The 19,251-nt window shown below is 31.2% G+C and overlaps 1 protein-coding gene across 1 annotated transcript in view; it reads left to right on the top strand.

Annotated features, from left to right (window-relative positions):
• The window catches only part of LOC142223685 (uncharacterized), a 530,354-nt gene that overhangs the window by 386,642 nt on the left and 124,461 nt on the right, over nucleotides 1-19,251 (top strand). The window contains exons 5-6 of the mRNA XM_075293541.1: nucleotides 3,181-3,471; nucleotides 6,424-6,499. Coding sequence (XP_075149656.1) covers nucleotides 3,181-3,471; nucleotides 6,424-6,499 — 367 coding nt within the window. The remainder of the gene's footprint in view (nucleotides 1-3,180; nucleotides 3,472-6,423; nucleotides 6,500-19,251) is intronic.

Below are 19,251 nucleotides of genomic sequence, written 5' to 3'. Positions count from 1 at the left end.
AGGAAGATTACGAGTGCTGAAATCACAGATTCATGGACAACACGGATTTCCTCATTGCCGCGCTCCAGGATACTAAAATATCCACTAGGAACGGACTTTCCCGAGCACTTTACGTGTTTAGACCTAAGATTCGGACCAGTATACCCCTAATTTTGTTGAATCCTGCTGCCAGAGAACCCAACAATCTCAGCCGTCCCCATCCATCAGCCAAAGACAATATACGACAGCAATGGCTGAAACTTCCTTGCCAGCAGAACAAAGAGGGCTGGGTGGGACATTTCTAAACATTGATAGGAATCAGTTGATCCTTCAGTTGAACTGTAATTGCGTTGACAAGGAAGATTACTGGCATGACCGATTTCATGGACATGAGGGATAATCTCATTGCAGCGCTCCTGTAGACTACACTATGCAGTAGAAATTGTCTTACCGGACCCTCTTGCTGCTATGTTCTAAGAAAGAAGAGAAAAAGAAGATTATTGAAATCACAGATCCATGGACAGGAAAGGTTTTCTGATTTCCATACTCCAGGAGTCTACTCCAGTAGGAATGGACTTTCCGGATCACTTCAGGTGTTCAGGCCTCAGAAATTCGACACGACACAAATGGCTGACTCTTCCTTGCAAATAGAACCAAGACGGTTAGGTAGGACTGCTGCAACCTTTTTCAAGAACACTAACACTGATAAGGAAGATTACTGATATAACCGATTTCATGGACAAGAAGGGATAATCGCTTTGCCGCGCTCCTGTAGACTACTCTCTCCAGTAAAAATGGCCTCAGCGAAGCATCCTGCTGCTCTGTTCTAAGGCAGGAAAGAGAAAGAAACGTCGTTGGGGGAGTAGTCTTCATAGTCCATCACTCTGCGATATTTAGGCCCGTGCCACAACCCTCGACTGATCCCCATTTGGAACGCCGGTGAGGGAATAGTCTTCATAGTCCATCACTCTGCCAGATTCAGGCCACTGCCCTGCACTAAATCCCATTTGGGGATACAGGGGACAACTGACACGGTGAGGAAGGCTGAGATATACATACTAACGTAAAGGGTGATACGGTCAAAATTTGGTCAAGGGAAAACGCGTGTAAATCGGTGAAATCGTTTATTTAAAAAATCAAATTAAATTTCTTTTTCAAGTTCAATTAGTATAAACTTCAGGAAAAATATTCAGTTAGGCTTTCGCTTTTCCAAATCCGAATTGCCGGGCCTCACGCTTGACACCTGCCATCAGATTTTGTACAGCCACCTTGTCCACCTTCTTCGCCGCAGAAAGCCAGTTTGCCTTGAACTGCTGCTCGTCCTGAGCAGTTTTTTTTGTCTTCTTTAGGTTCCGCTTGACAATAGCCCAGTATTTCTCAATTGGGCGGAGCTCTGGCGTGTTGGGAGGGTTCTTGTCCTTGGGAACCACCTGCACGTTGTTGGCGACGTACCACTCCATGGCCTTTTTACCGTAATGGCAAGATACCAAATCCGGCCAAAACAGTACGGAACAACCGTGTTTCTTCAGGAAAGGCAGCAGATGTTTATTCAAACACTCTTTCACATAAATTTCTTGGTTGACAGTCCCGGAAGCTATGAAAATTCTGCTTTTCAAGCCACAGGTACAGATGGCTTGCCAAACCAGATATTTCTTTGCGAACTTTGACAGTTTTATGTGCTTGAAAATATCTGCTACCTTTCCCCTTCCTTTTGCCGTATAAAACTCCTGTCCCGGAAGCTGCTTGTAGTCGGCTTTGACGTAGGTTTCGTCGTCCATTACCACGCAGTCAAACTTCGTCAGCATCGTCGTGTACAGCCTCCGGGATGGCGCTTTGGCCGTCGTATTTTATTTACCATCACGATTTGGAGTCACTACCTTCTTGTAAGTCGATAGTCCGGCTCGTTTTTTGGCTCGATGCACGGTTGTAGACGATACACCCAGCTTATTTGCGGCATCTCGCAGAGAGAGGTTAGAGTTTCGCTTGAAACTACCGGCAATTCTCTTTGTCGTCTCAGCGGCTTCCGGTTTTCGATTTCCCCCCGATCCAGACTTTCTGGCTGTCGACAAACGTTCCCCAAACACTTTAATTACATTTGTAACGGTTGATTTGGCAACTTTTAGCGATTTTGCCAGCTTTGCGTGCGAGTAGCTCGGATTTTCGCGATGCGCGAACAAAATTTTGATACGCTGCTCTTCTTGCTTGGACGGCATTTTGACAACTGAAGAGTGAATTCCAAAATCAAAATAGGAGCAACATTATACACACACACACCTTCAAAATGAGGGGTTTCAAATGCAAAATTGAAAGAAATACGTCAAGTTTATATTGACCAAATTTTGAGCGTATCACCCTTTATATATCGAATTTTTCAGGCAGGATATAAGCCAATACTGAGGCTATACCTCAATAGTGAGCGAGCTATATTTTAAGCGATCTGAATGCACATCCAAGTTGGTACTCAAAGCTTGGATGTGACGCCAGGTGAGAATATATTGCAAGCCATGTTGATGGCACAGATTTGTCTGTGATAAATGAAGAGCAACTTACCCGTATGCCGAAGAAAGAAACAATTTAATTCAATTTTATGTTAGACTTATTTTAATACAGGCTGGTTTAATGTCTAAATTGTTTATACTACATATATATATTCGAGCTTAATGGACAAGAAGATTAAGGGAATTGATACTATTAAGTTATTGAAAAGATACCAATTTACACAAGCCTCACCATACACAGGTTTCATCGCTCACTATACACACTCACTATACACAGGTTTCATTTCCATAGCCATAGAAATAAAATTTTGGCAGAATTTTCTATAGAAATAAAATTTTGCCAAAATTTTCCATAGAATTAAAATTTTGGCAAAGTTGTCTATAAAAGATTGTTTTTTGGTAGAATTTTCTCCAAATTTTTGTAGATTATTTTTCTTTCTGCGCTGATTTTGCTCCACTTGGGGATACAAAAAAGACTTTTTGCTACAGTTTTTTTCTGGTTCTTTAATCTTTATGCTATAAATCGATTTCCTTTGTTTCATACGAAATATAATCTGATAAAGTCTTTAGTATAATGCAACAAAGTAATTAAATTATCATGTTTTCCACTACCCTTTTACTAACATATACCTTTGACATTTTCTCCTTTTTTCTTACCCATTTTTTCTCAACTTTTTTTCCTTCTTTCTTGTCGCATCAACAGGAATGGAATGATATGAACTTACGTTGGAATACATCCGACTATGGTGGTATCAAAGATTTACGCATACCGCCACATCGGATATGGAAGCCGGATGTGCTGATGTACAACAGTGCCGATGAGGGTTTCGATGGGACATATCAAACGAATGTGGTCGTACGAAACAATGGCTCATGTCTTTATGTCCCACCGGGTATATTTAAGTCGACATGTAAAATCGATATAACATGGTTTCCATTCGATGATCAGCGATGTGAAATGAAATTCGGCAGTTGGACATATGATGGATTTCAGGTTTGGCAAAAATTGGGCAAAAAACAAAAAACGAAAAGAAAACACAAGTTCCAAGAAATGAATTCTTGAAACTGGGTTATCAAATACCAAGGGAGTAGCTATGTTTTTTTTTTTATTTTTGGTTTTCTTTAATTTTTTTTAATTAGGGATTTTTTGTAAGATTTTAAGTTGGTGTATTTTTTGTTGTTTTTTATTGACATTTTGGTTTCCTTTAAAAGAATTAAAAAAAGAATTAAAAAAATATGGAGTCTTTTACCAATTTAATTTTTTTGTATAACAAAACATTTTTTTGTTTAAAAAAATGCGTTTTTTATTCCTTTTATTTTATTTTATTTTAGTTTATTTTATTTTATTTTATTATTTGAAAAAATTTGGTTTTCATTAAAAGAATTTTATTTAAAAAAAAATATGATTTTTTTTATAATATTTGCATATGATTTTTTTGGTATCTTCAAAAAATATTATTTAACAAATTGTGAATTTTTTTAAATAATTTAAATTTGTTTTGTATATTTAACAAAATAAATAAATAAATAAATAAAAATATTTTATTATTTGAAAAAATTTGGTTTTCATTAAAAGAATTTTATAAAAACAAAATTATGATTTTTTTTGAATATTTACATATGATTTTTTGGGTATCTTAAAAAATAATATTTAAAAAATTGTGAATTTTTTTTAAATAATTTAAATTTGTTTTGTATATTTTTTGTTTTGTTTTTCACATTTTGGTTTTCTGTAATAAAATTTTATCTAAATAAATTATGGAGTTTTTTCCAATTTAAAATTTTTTGTATAAAACACTTTTTTTTGGTTTTCATTAAAAGAATTTTATTTAAAAAAATTGTTTTTTTAGAATTTTCATTTCTTGTTTCTATAAAAAAAAATTATTTTATTATATGAAAAAATTTTGGTTTTCATTAAAGAAATTTTAGTCAAAAAAAAAAAAAAGTTTTTTACTAGAACTAGTTTTTTGACTAAAATTGCTTTAATGAAAACCAAAATTTTTCAAATAATAAAATAATTTTTTTATTTTAAATTATTAAAAAAAAATTTTTAAGTTATATATTTTTTGAAAGAAACCCAAAAAAGAAACCTAAAATATTCTAAAAAATCATAATATTTTGAATAAAATTCTTTTAATGGAAACCAAAATTTTTTCAACAATAACATGATTTTTTTTATAGAAAAAAGGATATAAAAATTATAAAAAACATAATTTTTTTAATTAAATTCTTTCAATAAAAACCAAATTATGAAAACCAAAAAAATATTTTTTTTATACAATAAATTTTAAATTGGAAAAAAACCCATTATTTTTTAAATAAAATTCTATTAAAGAAACCCAAAATGTGAAAAACAAAGCAAAAAATATACAAAACAGCTTTAAATTATTTAAAAAATTCACAATTTGTAAATAATATTTGTTTTAAAGAAACCCAAAAAAATTATATGTAACTTAATTTTTTTGGGTTTCTTTAAAAAAATTGTATTTAAAAATTGTGAATTTTTCAAATAACTTAAATTTGTTTTGTATATTTTTTGCTTTTTTCACATTTTGGTTTTCTTTAATAGAATTTTATTTACTAAATCATGGAGTTTTTTCCAATTTAAAATTTCTTGTAAAAAAAAATATTTTTTTGGTTTTCATAATTTGGTTTTTATTGAAAGAATTTTATTTAAAAAATTAAGTTTTTTATAATTTGTATATCCTTTTTTCTATAAAAAAAAATTATGTTATTGTTGAAAAAATTTTGGTTTCCATTAAAAGAATTTTATTTAAAATATAATGATTTTGTAGAATATTTTAGGTTTCTTTCAAAAAATATATAACTTAAATTTTTTTTTTGATTTTTTTTAATAATTTTAAATAAAAAAAATATTTTATTATTTGAACAAAATTTGGTTTTCATTAAAGCAATTTTAGTCAAAAAAAAAAAGTTATTTTTAGAATAGTTACATATAACTTTTTTGGGTTTCTTTAAAACAAATATTATTTAAAAATTGTGAATTTTTCAAATAATTTAAATTTGTTTTGTATATTTTTTTGCTTTCTTTTTCACATTTTGGTTTTCTTTAATAGAATTTTATTTAAAAACTAATGGAGTTTTTCCAATTTAAAATTTATTATATAAAAAAATTATTTTTTCGGTTTTCATAATTTGGTTTTTATTGAAAGAATTTTATTTAAAAAATTATGTTTTTTTATAATTTGTATATCCTTTTTTCTATAAAAAAATATGTTTTTGTTGAAAAAATTTTGGTTTTCATTAAAAGAATTTCATTTAAAATATTATGATTTTTTAGAATATTTAAAGTTCCTTTTTTGTTTTTTTTTCAAAATATATATAACTTAAAAAAATGTTTTTATATTTTTTTTATAATTTAAATTTTTTGCATATATTTTTTACCAATTTAAAATGTTTTGTATAAAAAAAACATTTTTTGTTTTTTAGGCTTTTATAGTTTGGTTCTTATTAAAAAACATTATTAAAAAAATATGTTTTTTATAATTTTTATTTCGTTTTCTATAAAAAATATGTTATTGTTTGATAAAATTTTGATTTTTATTAAGAGAATTTTATTTAAAAAAATATATATATATGATTTTTTAGAATATTTAAACATGATTTTATTTTTTTGTTTTCTTTAAAAAAATGTTATTTAAAAAGTATGAATTTTTTAATAATTAAATTTTTTTTCTATATTTTTTTGGTTTTCTTTAATAGAATTTTATTTACAAATTATGGAAGTTTTGTTTTTAATTTACAATTTTTTGTATAAAAAAAATATTGTTTTTGGTTTTTATATTTTTTTTCTTTTTTTTTTAAAGAATTTTATTTAAAAAATTAAGTGTTTTTTTCTAATTTTTTTTTTTGTAAAAAAATATTTGATTGTTTTAAAAAAACCAAATATCTCAAAACCTTATCTCAACTGTGTCTGTTTCGACAGCTGGATTTACAATTACAAGATGAAACTGGCGGTGATATCAGCAGTTACGTGCTCAACGGCGAGTGGGAACTACTGGGTGAGTAGGTTATCTTTGTTTTGTGGCATGCTGTTGCTACTCCTATTTCACTTATATCAAATCTATAGAAGTGGTAACAGCATACCTTATATAAAAAAATACCACCCAAAAAAAAAACTAAAATGCGAAATGACTCCCTGTTTTTGTAAACCAAATGAATTATTATGGCCAAAGCCAACTAAGCAAACCAATCTAAAAATCCAATACCCCTTCATTTACACCACATTCAGATAAACTGTAACTACTCTTACTCTTCAATCCATTTCAACCATTTCATACCATGACAGGTCATTTTATTGTACTCAAATATAGTACTTATTCATAGAACGGAAACATGATGTTTGTGCTGTTTCCGTTTCCCATTTGAAATGAATGAATCTCCTACGAACAAGAAAAAGCAAACAAAAAGAAAAAAAAAACAGAAACAACTAGAAAAAAAGACACAGGAAACTCAAAACAGAAACCCTTCTCAAAAATACCACAAAGAAAAGCCCAAATATAAATACCCACCATACATACCAAGTTAGGTGGTTAGCCTCCCTATTATAATCCTTGTAGACTTTTCTCTCAATTCTCAATCCAGAGATAGTATGTTACAACAAAAAACCCATAGAATATCCCCCCACCTATAACTAGCCAATATTTGTATTCTGTGTAGTAGAAGAGAGTAGCCTATTTGCTTTTGTTGTTGTTGTTTTGATTTGGTGTCTGTGTGTATCGATTTCCATCACTTTAAAACCCGTACTGCTCACTCACCCCAAACATTAAAGGGGTACTCAGTTAGAGATACATGGACTGAGTGAGTGATTGAATTTGAGCGAATATTTATGTGTGTGTATGTGTGAGAACACGAAAATTGTTGAACATTGATGTTTGTTATGTTGTTGTTATTGTAATTGTTGTTGTTATTATTATTATTATTACTATTATTGTAAACGATTGATGTTCTACAGCTGTTATTAATGTTGATGTTGCTTTTGTGTGAATAGTAAAATGTGTACCATCAAATACCAAAAAAACAAAAAAACAAAACAATGCCATAGACTTTGTTAAATAAAATGCTTATGGTCCAATAGTTTATAAGGGAAGAAAACCTTTAAAAGAAAATATTTTAGTTTCCTTAGGATTAAGACAAGCAAGAAGATAAGCATGATAAGAGATGGAAATTTAGAATATAAAGTATTTTTAAGGCTCTTTTCAATATCCCATTAAATGCTCCCGATTATGCACCAAAAAAAAAAAACACCTAGGAATCCATTAGCAACAAAAGGTTAAGCATAGAACTGTTTACATAAAATATACACAGAAAAAAATGTCAAGAAAATTTTTCCAATTAAATTGTTAATTGAGTTTTAAAAAATATTCAATTAAAAATTTAATTGATTCAAGAAATTTTTTTTATTGAAACAAAAATCAGCCACAAACATGTATATATGGGCGTAAGTTCGGCCAGGCCGAATCTAATGTACCCTCCATCATGGATTGCATAGAAACTTCTGCTGAAGACTGTCATACGCAATCGAATTATTTGTGTTGCGGTAACACTTGCCGATGGCAAGGTATCTTAAAACTTCTTAACACTAAATTGTAAGTTAGTCCTTACGTATATAATTCAGTTTGACAAAATTTTCTATAGAAATAAAAGTTTGACAAAATCTTCAATAGAAATAAAATTTTGACAACATTTTCTATAGAAATAAAATTTTCCATAGAAATACAATTTTGACAAAATATTCTGTAGAAATAAAATTTTGATAAAATTTTCTGTAGAAAAAAAAGTTTTGACAAAATTTTGTATAGAAATAAAATTTTGACAAAATTTTCTATTTAAATAACATTTTGACAAAATTTACTATAGAAATAAAATTTTGACAAAATTTTCTATTTAAATAACATTTTGACAAAATTTTCGATAGAAATAAAATTTTGACAAAATTTTCTATAGAAATAAAATTTTGACAAAATTTTCTATAGAAATAAAATTTTGACAAAACTTTCTATAAAAATAACATTTTGACAAAATTTTCTATCGAAATAACATTTTGACAAAACTTTCTGTAGAAATAACATTTTGACAAAATTTTCTATAGAAATAACATTTTGACAAAATGTTCTATAGAAACAAAATTTTCACAAAATTTTCTATTGTAATAAAATTTTGACAAAATCTATAGTAATAACATTTTAACAAAATTTTCTATAGTAATAAAATTTTGGAAAAAAATTCTATAATTATAAAATTTTGACAAAATTTTCTATAGAAATAAAATTTTGACAAAATTTTCTATAGAAATAAAATTTTGACAAAATTTTCTATAGAAATAAAATTTTGACAAAACTTTCTATAAAAATAACATTTTGACAAAATTTTCTATCGAAATAACATTTTGACAAAACTTTCTGTAGAAATAACATTTTGACAAAATTTTCTATAGAAATAACATTTTGACAAAATGTTCTATAGAAACAAAATTTTCACAAAATTTTCTATTGTAATAAAATTTTGACAAAATCTATAGTAATAACATTTTAACAAAATTTTCTATAGTAATAAAATTTTGGAAAAAAATTCTATAATTATAAAATTTTGACAAAATTTTCTATAGAAATAAAATTTTTGTAGGTAATTTTTGGCGATATGGTCCAATTTTTGTGTGATTCGGGGGCTATATATAATTATAGACCGATATGGACCAATTTTTGTATGGTTGTTAGAGACTATAAACTAACACCACGTACCAAATTTCAACCGGATCGTATGAATTTTGCTCTTCCAAGAGGCTCTGGGTGTCAAATCTGGGGATCGGTTTATATGGGGCTATATATAATTATTAACCGAATTGGACAAATTTTTGCATGGATGTTAAAAGCAATATATCAGTGCCACGTACCGAAATTCAATGTGAAATTTGATCCTCCAAGAGGCTTCGGAGGTCAAATCTGGCGATATAGTCAAATCTGGGGATCAGATTATATGGGGGTTAGCGGCCGTATCATTGAACAACGTACCAAATTTCAACCGAATCGGATGAATTTTACTCCTCCAAGAGGCTCCGCAGGTCAAATGTGGGGATCGGTTGATGTGGGGGCTATATATAATTATGGAGAGATATGGACTAATTTTTGCATGGTTGTTAGTGTCCATATAATTACACCACATACCAAATTTCAACCGGATGGGATGAATTTTACTCCTTCAAGAGGCTCCGGAGTTCAAATCTGGGGATCGGTTTATATGGGGGCTATATATAATTATGGACCGATATGGACCAATTTTTGTATATGTACCAAATTTCAACTGAATCTGATGAATTTTGGTCTTCCAAGAGGCTCCGGAGGTCAAATCTGGGGATCGGTTTACATGGGGGCTATATATAATTATTGACCGAATTGAACCAATTTTTGCTTGGATCTTAGAAGCCGTATATAAACACCATATAGGCTCCGGAGGTTAAATCTGGGGATCGGTTTATATGGGGACTATATATAATTATTGACCGAATTGGACCAATTTTTGCTTGGATCTTAGAGGCCATATATAAACACCATATACCGAATTTCAACAGGATCGGATGAAATTTGCTCCTCCAAGAGGCTCTGGAGGTCAAATCTGGTTTTTTTTTGGCTTGGATCTTAGAAGCCGTATATAAACACCATATAGGCTCTGGAGGTGAAATCTGGGGATCGGTTTATATGGGGACTATATATAATTATTGACCGAATTGGACCAATTTTTGCTTGGATCTTAGAGGCCATATATAAACACCATATACCGAATTTCAACCGGATCGGATGAAATTTGCTCTTCCAAGAGGCTCTGGAGGTCAAATCTGGGGTTTGTTTATATAGGGGATGTATATATTTATTGACCGATTTGGACCAATCAAAAATTTTTATTATGAATTAACTCATTTTGTAAAAGAAATAAAAACGGATATTGGTCGATTTAGTTGATGTTATGTTTTATATGTTGTATCTAGTTAACCCTACAACACTAAACCTCTTGTTTTACACTTTAATACTAAATCTCGCCTGTGAGATTACTTTTTCAAAAAGTGCAAAATTTTTATAAAATAATTTTTTTATTAAATCTTTTCCTAATGAATACAAATATTTAAAAGGAAACAAAAAAGAGAAAGATCACTATATTTTCCAAATACTTCATTAAAAAATTACAAAAAAAACTTAATTCCTCAAATTTTTTTCATATAGTCACTTCACAGGCCGAGTTTAGTGTTTTAGGGTGAGATGTAGAAATTTTAAATATTATAAATCTTTTTAGTAAGTAGAAGAAATTTCTTTATATAATACATATATCATTAATATGCGATGATCATTTCTTATGTGATGAGTTTCAGCTGATTAAGTGAAAACAATGGGGGGTCCATATGGCGTATGATTGACTTAAATAAAATTGTACAAGTTCCGCATGAAAGATAAGGGATTTGAAAAAAAAGTATTTTTGGTTTAAAATCCTAATTAAAAATGACGAAGTTGTCGACACTGAGTTATTTTATTTTTATGAATTGTATAAGATTATGCATTTTATTTCATTGAAAGGAACGATTTTTACTCATTATTTGTTGGTAGAAATAAAATTAGTTTGGTATGGAATTTCATGGTAAATATCAATCTGAAGTTTTTTATAGTTTAGTAATATATGAATCTACATATTTTTCTTTTTATGTCTACTAATCAACTTAAAAACTTTATCTCGAAGCCATATGAAATATATGACACCTATACTTCTCAAACAGTTTTAATTAAAGAAACATTTTTCTAATTTGATTATTTACTTAAAAAATCCTACATCCGTTGTTATATGTCCATAAAGATATACAAACAAGACGCCTCACATTTTATATCGTATATTTATTTATTACAGTTAAAATAAAATTATGAATAAAATTCTAAGCTTTGTCTGCTAGGGTCTTAAGCTTGAATTTATATCGTTTAATTTCAAGCAAAATTACCGATTTCTGTATGGAAACTTTAAATTTTTGTTAGGCCATTTTTAATTATTTGTGGTGCTATTGCATCAATATAAGAACCAACCGAGTTGGGTTGCAATTTTAATTAATTGTTATCTGTTATACAAACAAACATATTCTTTGCAATTAATGTGCTATTGGTTTTAATGGGTCTCATTGCCAATATATTAATTGAAAATTGTATTTAAATATGACTTACCCCCTTAAGGTATGAGTAACATGAATATTTTCAGCCAGTGGAGCGTATGATTGATATTTTGTTTCATATCATTGAATAAAAAATATAGACGTATTCCAATATCATTTATTTGCAAATTTAATTAAAAATTTAAATTAGAACATATTGTGTTTATGGACCATTTTGAAAATTCTTTTTCATAGTGCCAATTTAAAAAAAAAAAATATATACACGTATGGCAATAATAATTATTTGGAAATTTAATTAAAAAATAAAACATATTTTGACCATTTCGAAATTAAAAGATATTCGATAAAAAAAAATCAAAGGTCGCATAGTTCAAAAATGTTCTTCTACATATGGGTTTAAGTTTCATTTCATAGGAAAAAAGTGCAAATAAAATAATAAATATTGTCAAAAAAATATTTGAAAAATGTTATTTTTCTCACCAGACGTGGAATTCGCGACAGAATATTTGCTACACGCAGAAAATAATTCTTTCCTCCCAAACGAAATTTTAGACAAACAAAGTTCTTTTCTCATTTGCTTTTCGTTGAAAGAAAGTGTATTTGGAAGAAAAGTATATATTTTTTGTGATAAACGTTTATTCCTTTCCAGGATGTAAAAACAATTTCATAAAGACTAACTCAACAAAAAAAAATTCTGGCTAATTGCATTTTCCCTCACATCTTTCTAACTTCCACGAAGTTTTTAGGTCTTAGCACCTTTTTCTGTAATACAAACAATGTAGAAGAAATTATACGATTTTATAAATTTTTTAAATTTTTTTTGCCTTTCGCCTGGACGGAGAATCGAACCGCAGACCATGCAATTTGTAAGCCAACACACTATCCACTGAGCTATGTAGCCGTTTTTGTTATCAATAGACAATTACCCATATAAGTTATATTTATATAGCATAGCTTACGGCACCCACGAGCCGATTAAACAAAGTTTATTCAACAGAAAAATACATTTAGTTGGGCACCGTGGAGCAGTGGTTGCTACGTCCGACTTGCATGACAAGGGTCGTGGGTTCGATCCCTGCTCCGACCAAAGTTTTTTTTTTTTTACATATATTCCAGATATGGTCGGAAGATTCCGAAAAAATGTTCAACATTACATTCTACTATATTAAATTTTTACTATGAACTGTAAAATGTGTCTTATTAAAGACCTAAAGTCAGAAAAGAACAGTGTTTGATATAAACGAAATGGACTGTGTTGTTGGTTCAAAAATAACTTTTTTTATTGAAAAAATAAAAATTTTGTAATAAACGATTTTTTTTTGGTGATAAAAGTGTATACTTTTCGAAGCAATTCAAAAAACTCTAACAAAAGAAAAACGTTTTCGGTACACGTTTTCCAAACGTTTTTTTTTTTCTTTGCGTGTAGTTTTACTCAGAATGTCTATTTGTAGAGATAGAAGTCGAAAAAGTTAATTTTTTTATGTTTTTCTTTTTTTTTAATGAAATCTGAAATATTTAAAAATCATCATATTTGAATAACAAATACATGGACTTCTCATAGGAAACTCATTGCTTCTGAGATACACATTTTCTGACAACAGACAATGCACCTATGATACCATTGGACCAACAGTGCTTTTATAATTCCAACTTCTAAAATGATCGTGGAATCTTAAGCATGAAGTGTGGTAACAGAGATAATGCTCCAAATTTTCGAGATAGTGAACTTAACCCCAGCTGTACCTATTGGCATAGCATTCTCTTCAGTCTGAAGAAAGTAAATCTGTTACACAGTGGTATATGAGCCTTCTATGTTAATTGCCTTTATTCAACTTATTTTCCTAGACCACCGATTGTATTGCCAAGTCTTTGTCCTTTTATTTCCTTATTATTATACGCTCCACCATAGGATATACCCCCCCTCCACCACCTTCCATAACTTTGTCATTCCGTTTGTAGCACATCGAAATATTGCTCTCAGTCCCCAAAATGTATATATATTCTGGGTCGTGGTGAAATTCTGAGTCGATCTAAGCATGTCCGTCCGTCTGTTCGTTGAAATCACGAACGAAACTTGGCACAAGTAGTTTTTATTGATGTAGGTCGGATGGTATTGCAAATGGGCCATATTGGATCACTTTTACGTATAGCCCCCATACACTCAAAAAAAAGTTTACTTGGATCCAAAGATTTTGTCCTTCCTTTAAGGACTTTGGTATTGATTCCGAGCCAAAGATGCGGCTTCTTTAAAATAAAGACATTTTTTACGGACCTCCCTGGATTTAAATCTAGGCTCGATAAAATTAAAATTGGATACAGATCTCATTCATTGAATTTTTATTCTCTGTTTGCGATATATTAATAAAGGTATTCATGTACAAACAGATTTCAGTTTCAAAATCCAAAGTATGCCAAGTACTTCAAAGTAAAAACAGTTTTCTTAATGCTAAAAAAACTTTAAACCAATGATGCAGATCCTTAAAATAAGTCTTAGCCTATATTTGAAGCGTTTTTATCTTAAATTTAAAAATTCAATATGTCAGTTGAGTTAAAGACGATTTCTTTAAATTAAAAATGCTTTCTTTATTTTAAGGAACATTTGCTTTACTTCAAAGATCTACAACTTCAACAGAGGGACGCAAAATTTCAAGATTTGTGTCCTAAATTTAATGAAAAAAAATTTTTGAGGCAAGGATTATAAACTTTTTTTTAATTAAAATGTCATTAGTTTAAAGAATTTTATCCTTAGCATTGCGTAAATTTCGAGTCCTAAAATTTAAGTTGCATAATCTTCCATATTAGGTCAATATTTTTTTCAGTGTATAAATGGACCCCCAGATTTGATTTACGCAGCCTCTAAGAGAAGCATATTTCATCCGATCTGGCTGAAATTTGGTACATGATGTTGGTATAAGGTCTCTAATAACCATGCAAAAATTGGTCCACATCGGTCCATAATTATATATAGCCCCCATATAAACCGATCACCCGATTAGGCTTGCGAGGCCTCTAAGAGAAGCAAATTTCAACCGATCCGGCTGAAATTTGGTACATGGTGTTAGTATATGGTCTCTAACAAGCATGCAAAAATTGGTCCACATCGGTTCATAATTATATATAGCCCCCATATAAACCGATCCCCCGATTTGGCTTGCGAGTCATCTAAGAGAACCAAATTTCATCCGATCCGGCTGAAATTTGGTACATGGTGTTAGTATATGGTCTCTAACAACCATGCAAAAATTGGTCCACATCGGTCTATAATTATATATAGCCCCCATATAAACCGATCCCCAGATTTGACCTCCAGAGCCCCTTGGAAGAGCAAAATTCTTCCCATTCGGTTGAAATTTGGTACGTGATGTTAGTATACGGCATCCAACAACCATGCAGGAATTGGTTCCTATCAGCCCATAATTATATATAGCTCCCATATAAACCGATCCCTAGATTTGACCTCCGGTGCCTTTTGGAGAAGTAAAATTCATCCGATCTGCTTGAAATTTGGTACGTGGTGATCGTATATGATATTTAACAACCATGCCAAAAGTGGTCCATATCAGTCCATAATCATATACAGCCCCATATAAACCGATACCGAGATTTTGGTTTTGGAGCCTCTTGGAGAAGCAAATTTCATCCGAGTGAGTTGAAATTTGGTACATTGTGCATGCGTAACTAGGTCCATATCGGTCTATAGTTATATATATCCCTTAGATAAATCGATTTCCAATCACACAAAAATTGGTCCATATTAAGTTCATAATTGTATAGAGCCCCCATATAAGCGACCCCCATATTTCAATTCTGGCTCTCTACGTACCGTGCAAAAAGTCCCCATCGATTCGTAATTATTTGTAGACTTAACTATACATAACTTTTTTGTCTAATATATACCACGTATGGACTAACTCACAATTTAGAAAACGATGTTAAGAAGTTTTAAGATACCACAACCCAAGTAATTCGATTGTGGATGACAGTCTTTCGTAGAAATTTCTACGCAATCCATGGTGGAGGGTACATAAGATTCGGCATGGCCGAACTTACGGCCGTATATACTTGTTCAAGTTCAATTAGTATAAACTTCAGGAAAAATGTTCAGTTAGGCTTTCGCTTTTCCAAATCCGAATTGCCGGGCCTCACGCTTGACACCTGCCATCAGATTTTGTGCAGCCACCTTGTCCACCTTCTTCGCCGCAGAAAGCCAGTTTGCCTTGAACTGCTGCTCGTCCTTAGCAGTTTTTTTGTTCTTCTTTAGGTTCCGCTTGACAATAGCCCAGCTCTGGCGTGTTGGGAGAGTTCTTGTCCTTGGGAACCACCTGCACGTTGTTGGCGGCGTACCACTCCATGGCCTCTTTACCGTAATGGCAAGATGCCAAATCCGGCCAAAACAGTACGGAACAACCGTGTTCGTCCATTACCACGCAGTCAAACTTCGTCAGCATCGTCGTGTACAGCCTCCGGGATCGCGCTTTGGCCGTCGTATTTTGTTTATCATCGCGATTTGGAGTCACTACCTTCTTGTAAGTCGATAGTCCGGCTCGTTTTTTGGCTCGATGCACGGTTGTAGACGATACACCCAGCTTATTTACGGCATCACGGAGAGAGAGGTTAGGGTTTCGCTTGAAACTACCGGCAACTCTCTTTGTCATCTCAGCGGTTTTCGATTTCCCGCCGATCCAGACTTCCTGGCTGTCGACAACGTTCCCCAAATACTTTAATTACATTTGTAACGGTTGATTTGGCAACTTTTAGCGATTTTGCCAGCTTTGCGTGCGAGTAGCTCGGATTTTCGCGATGCGCGAGCAAAAGTTTAACACGCTGCTCTTCTTGCTTGGACGGCATTTTGACAACTGAAGAATGAATTCCAAAATCAAAATAGGAGCAACATTCTACACACACACCTTCAAAATGAGGGGTGTTCAGGTTTTTTAAATGCAAAATTGAAAGAAATACGTCAAGTTTTTATTTTAATTACCGCACCAGTGTTCATATCGGTTCGCAATAATTTCTTCCCTATATGGACTAACTCAAAATTTAAAAGATGATGTTAAGATGCCTTGCCATCGGCCGCAACTCAAGTAATTCAATTGTGTATGACCGTCTTTAGTAGAAGTTTCTATGCAATCCATGGTGGAGGGTACATAAGATTCGGCCCGGCCGAACTTATGGCCGTATATACTTGTTTTTAATTTGTTTTTGTTGTGAAATAAATTTAACTAAATTTTAGTAAATTATTTCTAAAAATTTTTAACTATATGTCGCACCCATCCTCGGAATTAAATTTCCAAACAAAATTCTCAGTCATAAATTCAGTAAAAACAAACATTTAAATTAAATTGAATTTTACCCATAAAATACAATTGAAATATTATTTTCCCTTTCAAGTGAGCACAAGACCAAGGAATTTCTATTCTTTGGATTTTCCCCCATCTATCATAGCCATAACCCCTTTACCATATTAAATTTTTAGGGTGCCCTTGCATTGGATTGGATTTCGTTAAAGAAAAACAAAATACCAAAAAAAAAAAAAAATACATTCTTCATAACCTCATTTATCTTTTCGTGGCCATATAACACCTGAAGAATATTTAACACTTTATTATTACGCTCCAACACTTTCGAACACCAAGAGGATATGCTCTCGAACCACAAACAGTTTCCAAGTCTTCATTTTATGGCTTCGTTTTATCTAGGGTGGTTTAATGTTTTTTGTTTTTTACCTCCAAACAACGGTGTGAATTTCGTGGTAGCGTAGAGCATAATTTGCATTTTGCAATGGGAAACTTCTAAAGAAAGACCATATTTCTTGTCTTTTTTCTTCTTTTTGCTACTAGTCATGGCGGAGCTTGTTGATTTATGGTAACCAATACTCAATTACATTTCGCTTTACATCTTCTTTTATACTATATATTTATTTTCGAATAGCAGGTAGATGATGGTGTATTCAAATTAAAGACCATGAAAATGTGGTGCAATTTTTTTCTTCTGTTGTAAAAAGAAAATTGTATGAAATGTTTCAATTTAAACTAAAAAAATAATTTAATGTTTTATGTTATTTTTCAAATTTATTTTCTCTGTGAGAAAAAAATGTATAGTTTGATTGTCAATTTTTCAAACATGAAATTTATGACTTGCTAGTCTTCGAAAACTTTAATTTGTTTCGGTTATCAATAAATTAAGTGTCATGTTAACATCCGTGTTTAGTTGTATAAACTACAACTATTTCCTAATATAATAAATACAGTATTATATTTAATCGACCACCCTAGCGTATAAGTATTATTAATTCAGAGGTCCTATTGGGCGTATACGTAACTAAAAAGTATACGCTTTGCGGGACAATGAAATTAGTAAATAAATAAGTGAGTAAAGTAGAAAGTTAAGCCGGGCCGACTATATCAAATCCTAAACCACACCTACTGAATTAGTAAATATAAGGATTTGTGACGTACCATTGAAATAGGGTTGCGAAATAAACCGTATCTCTATATTTAAGAAAACCAAGGGGTACATGTTTATGGGAGTTTTATCACAATCTGAATAGAAATATCTGATATTTGGAGCTACAGATAATTCCGCATCTACAGAGTTTGTATGTCACTAATATTGAGTCCATTATTAAAAAGAGGCTATCGCTCAGTTAGTGTGGGTAATAAATCCAAATTTCTGAAAATCGGGAAATATATTTATGTAAGAGCTACATGTAAGTCAAACTATGATCGGCTAATACATCAAAATTTGAAACTTTAAAAGCAACTGCAAAAAAAACGTCGACAAAAAAGTAATGAAAATGTTCTTTTTGGATCCGGAAGTGGTGCAAAATTGACGCAGAAGTGATGAATTTAACATGGGCTTGTCATAGGGCGGAAGTCCCCATTTTAAGCAGCCGTTGCACTGAATTTGCATCACTTCTTTAGGTGTGATGCAAATTCAATGTTTTGGATGTAAATTAAAAAATTCTGTGATATTTTGTCATATAAATAATTTTTATATTTTTTTTTTATAATTTTTAATGGTTTCTAACGCTTGTTGGAAACGTTTGACCTCAAATATTTTCACAAATGCACAATTTTTTCAGATTGGATTTAGCATTTTTCGACAAAATTTAAATAATTTGTAACATTTTATGAAGTCTTACTCTGTTTTTAACCTAAAGGTAAAATTACCCATTAAAAGTATGAAAACAACATGTTATAAAAAATTGAATTAAAAGAACTTCCTGGGTAGTTAAAATAAAGAACATCATTGGGATTGCATCTTCTGGAAGTGCTTTTAAAGTTGTGCCTTTGGAAGGACTTCCAATTTTTTTTTTTGTTGGGATTGGTTAATAGATAAGAATATTATGGCCAAATGTGGGAAAATCAGGTCATGCATATATATGGCAGCTATATCTAAATCTGAACCGATTTGGATGATATTTTGCAGGTTTGGATGATACCACAAAAGGCTACCTATTGCTAAATTTAACGATCGGTTAACAAATAAGACTGGGAGCCACCGTGGTGTAACATGTCCGCCTTGCATACACAAGGTCGTGGGTTCGGTTCCTGCTTCGACCGAACACCAAAAAGTTTTTTCAGCGGTGGATTATCCCACCTCAGTAATGCT

The sequence above is a fragment of the Haematobia irritans genome, chromosome 2 (assembly GCF_050003625.1).
Source record: "Haematobia irritans isolate KBUSLIRL chromosome 2, ASM5000362v1, whole genome shotgun sequence".
NCBI classification, from domain to species: Eukaryota; Metazoa; Arthropoda; class Insecta; order Diptera; family Muscidae; genus Haematobia; species Haematobia irritans.
This window is presented reverse-complemented; position numbering and strand designations above follow the sequence as displayed.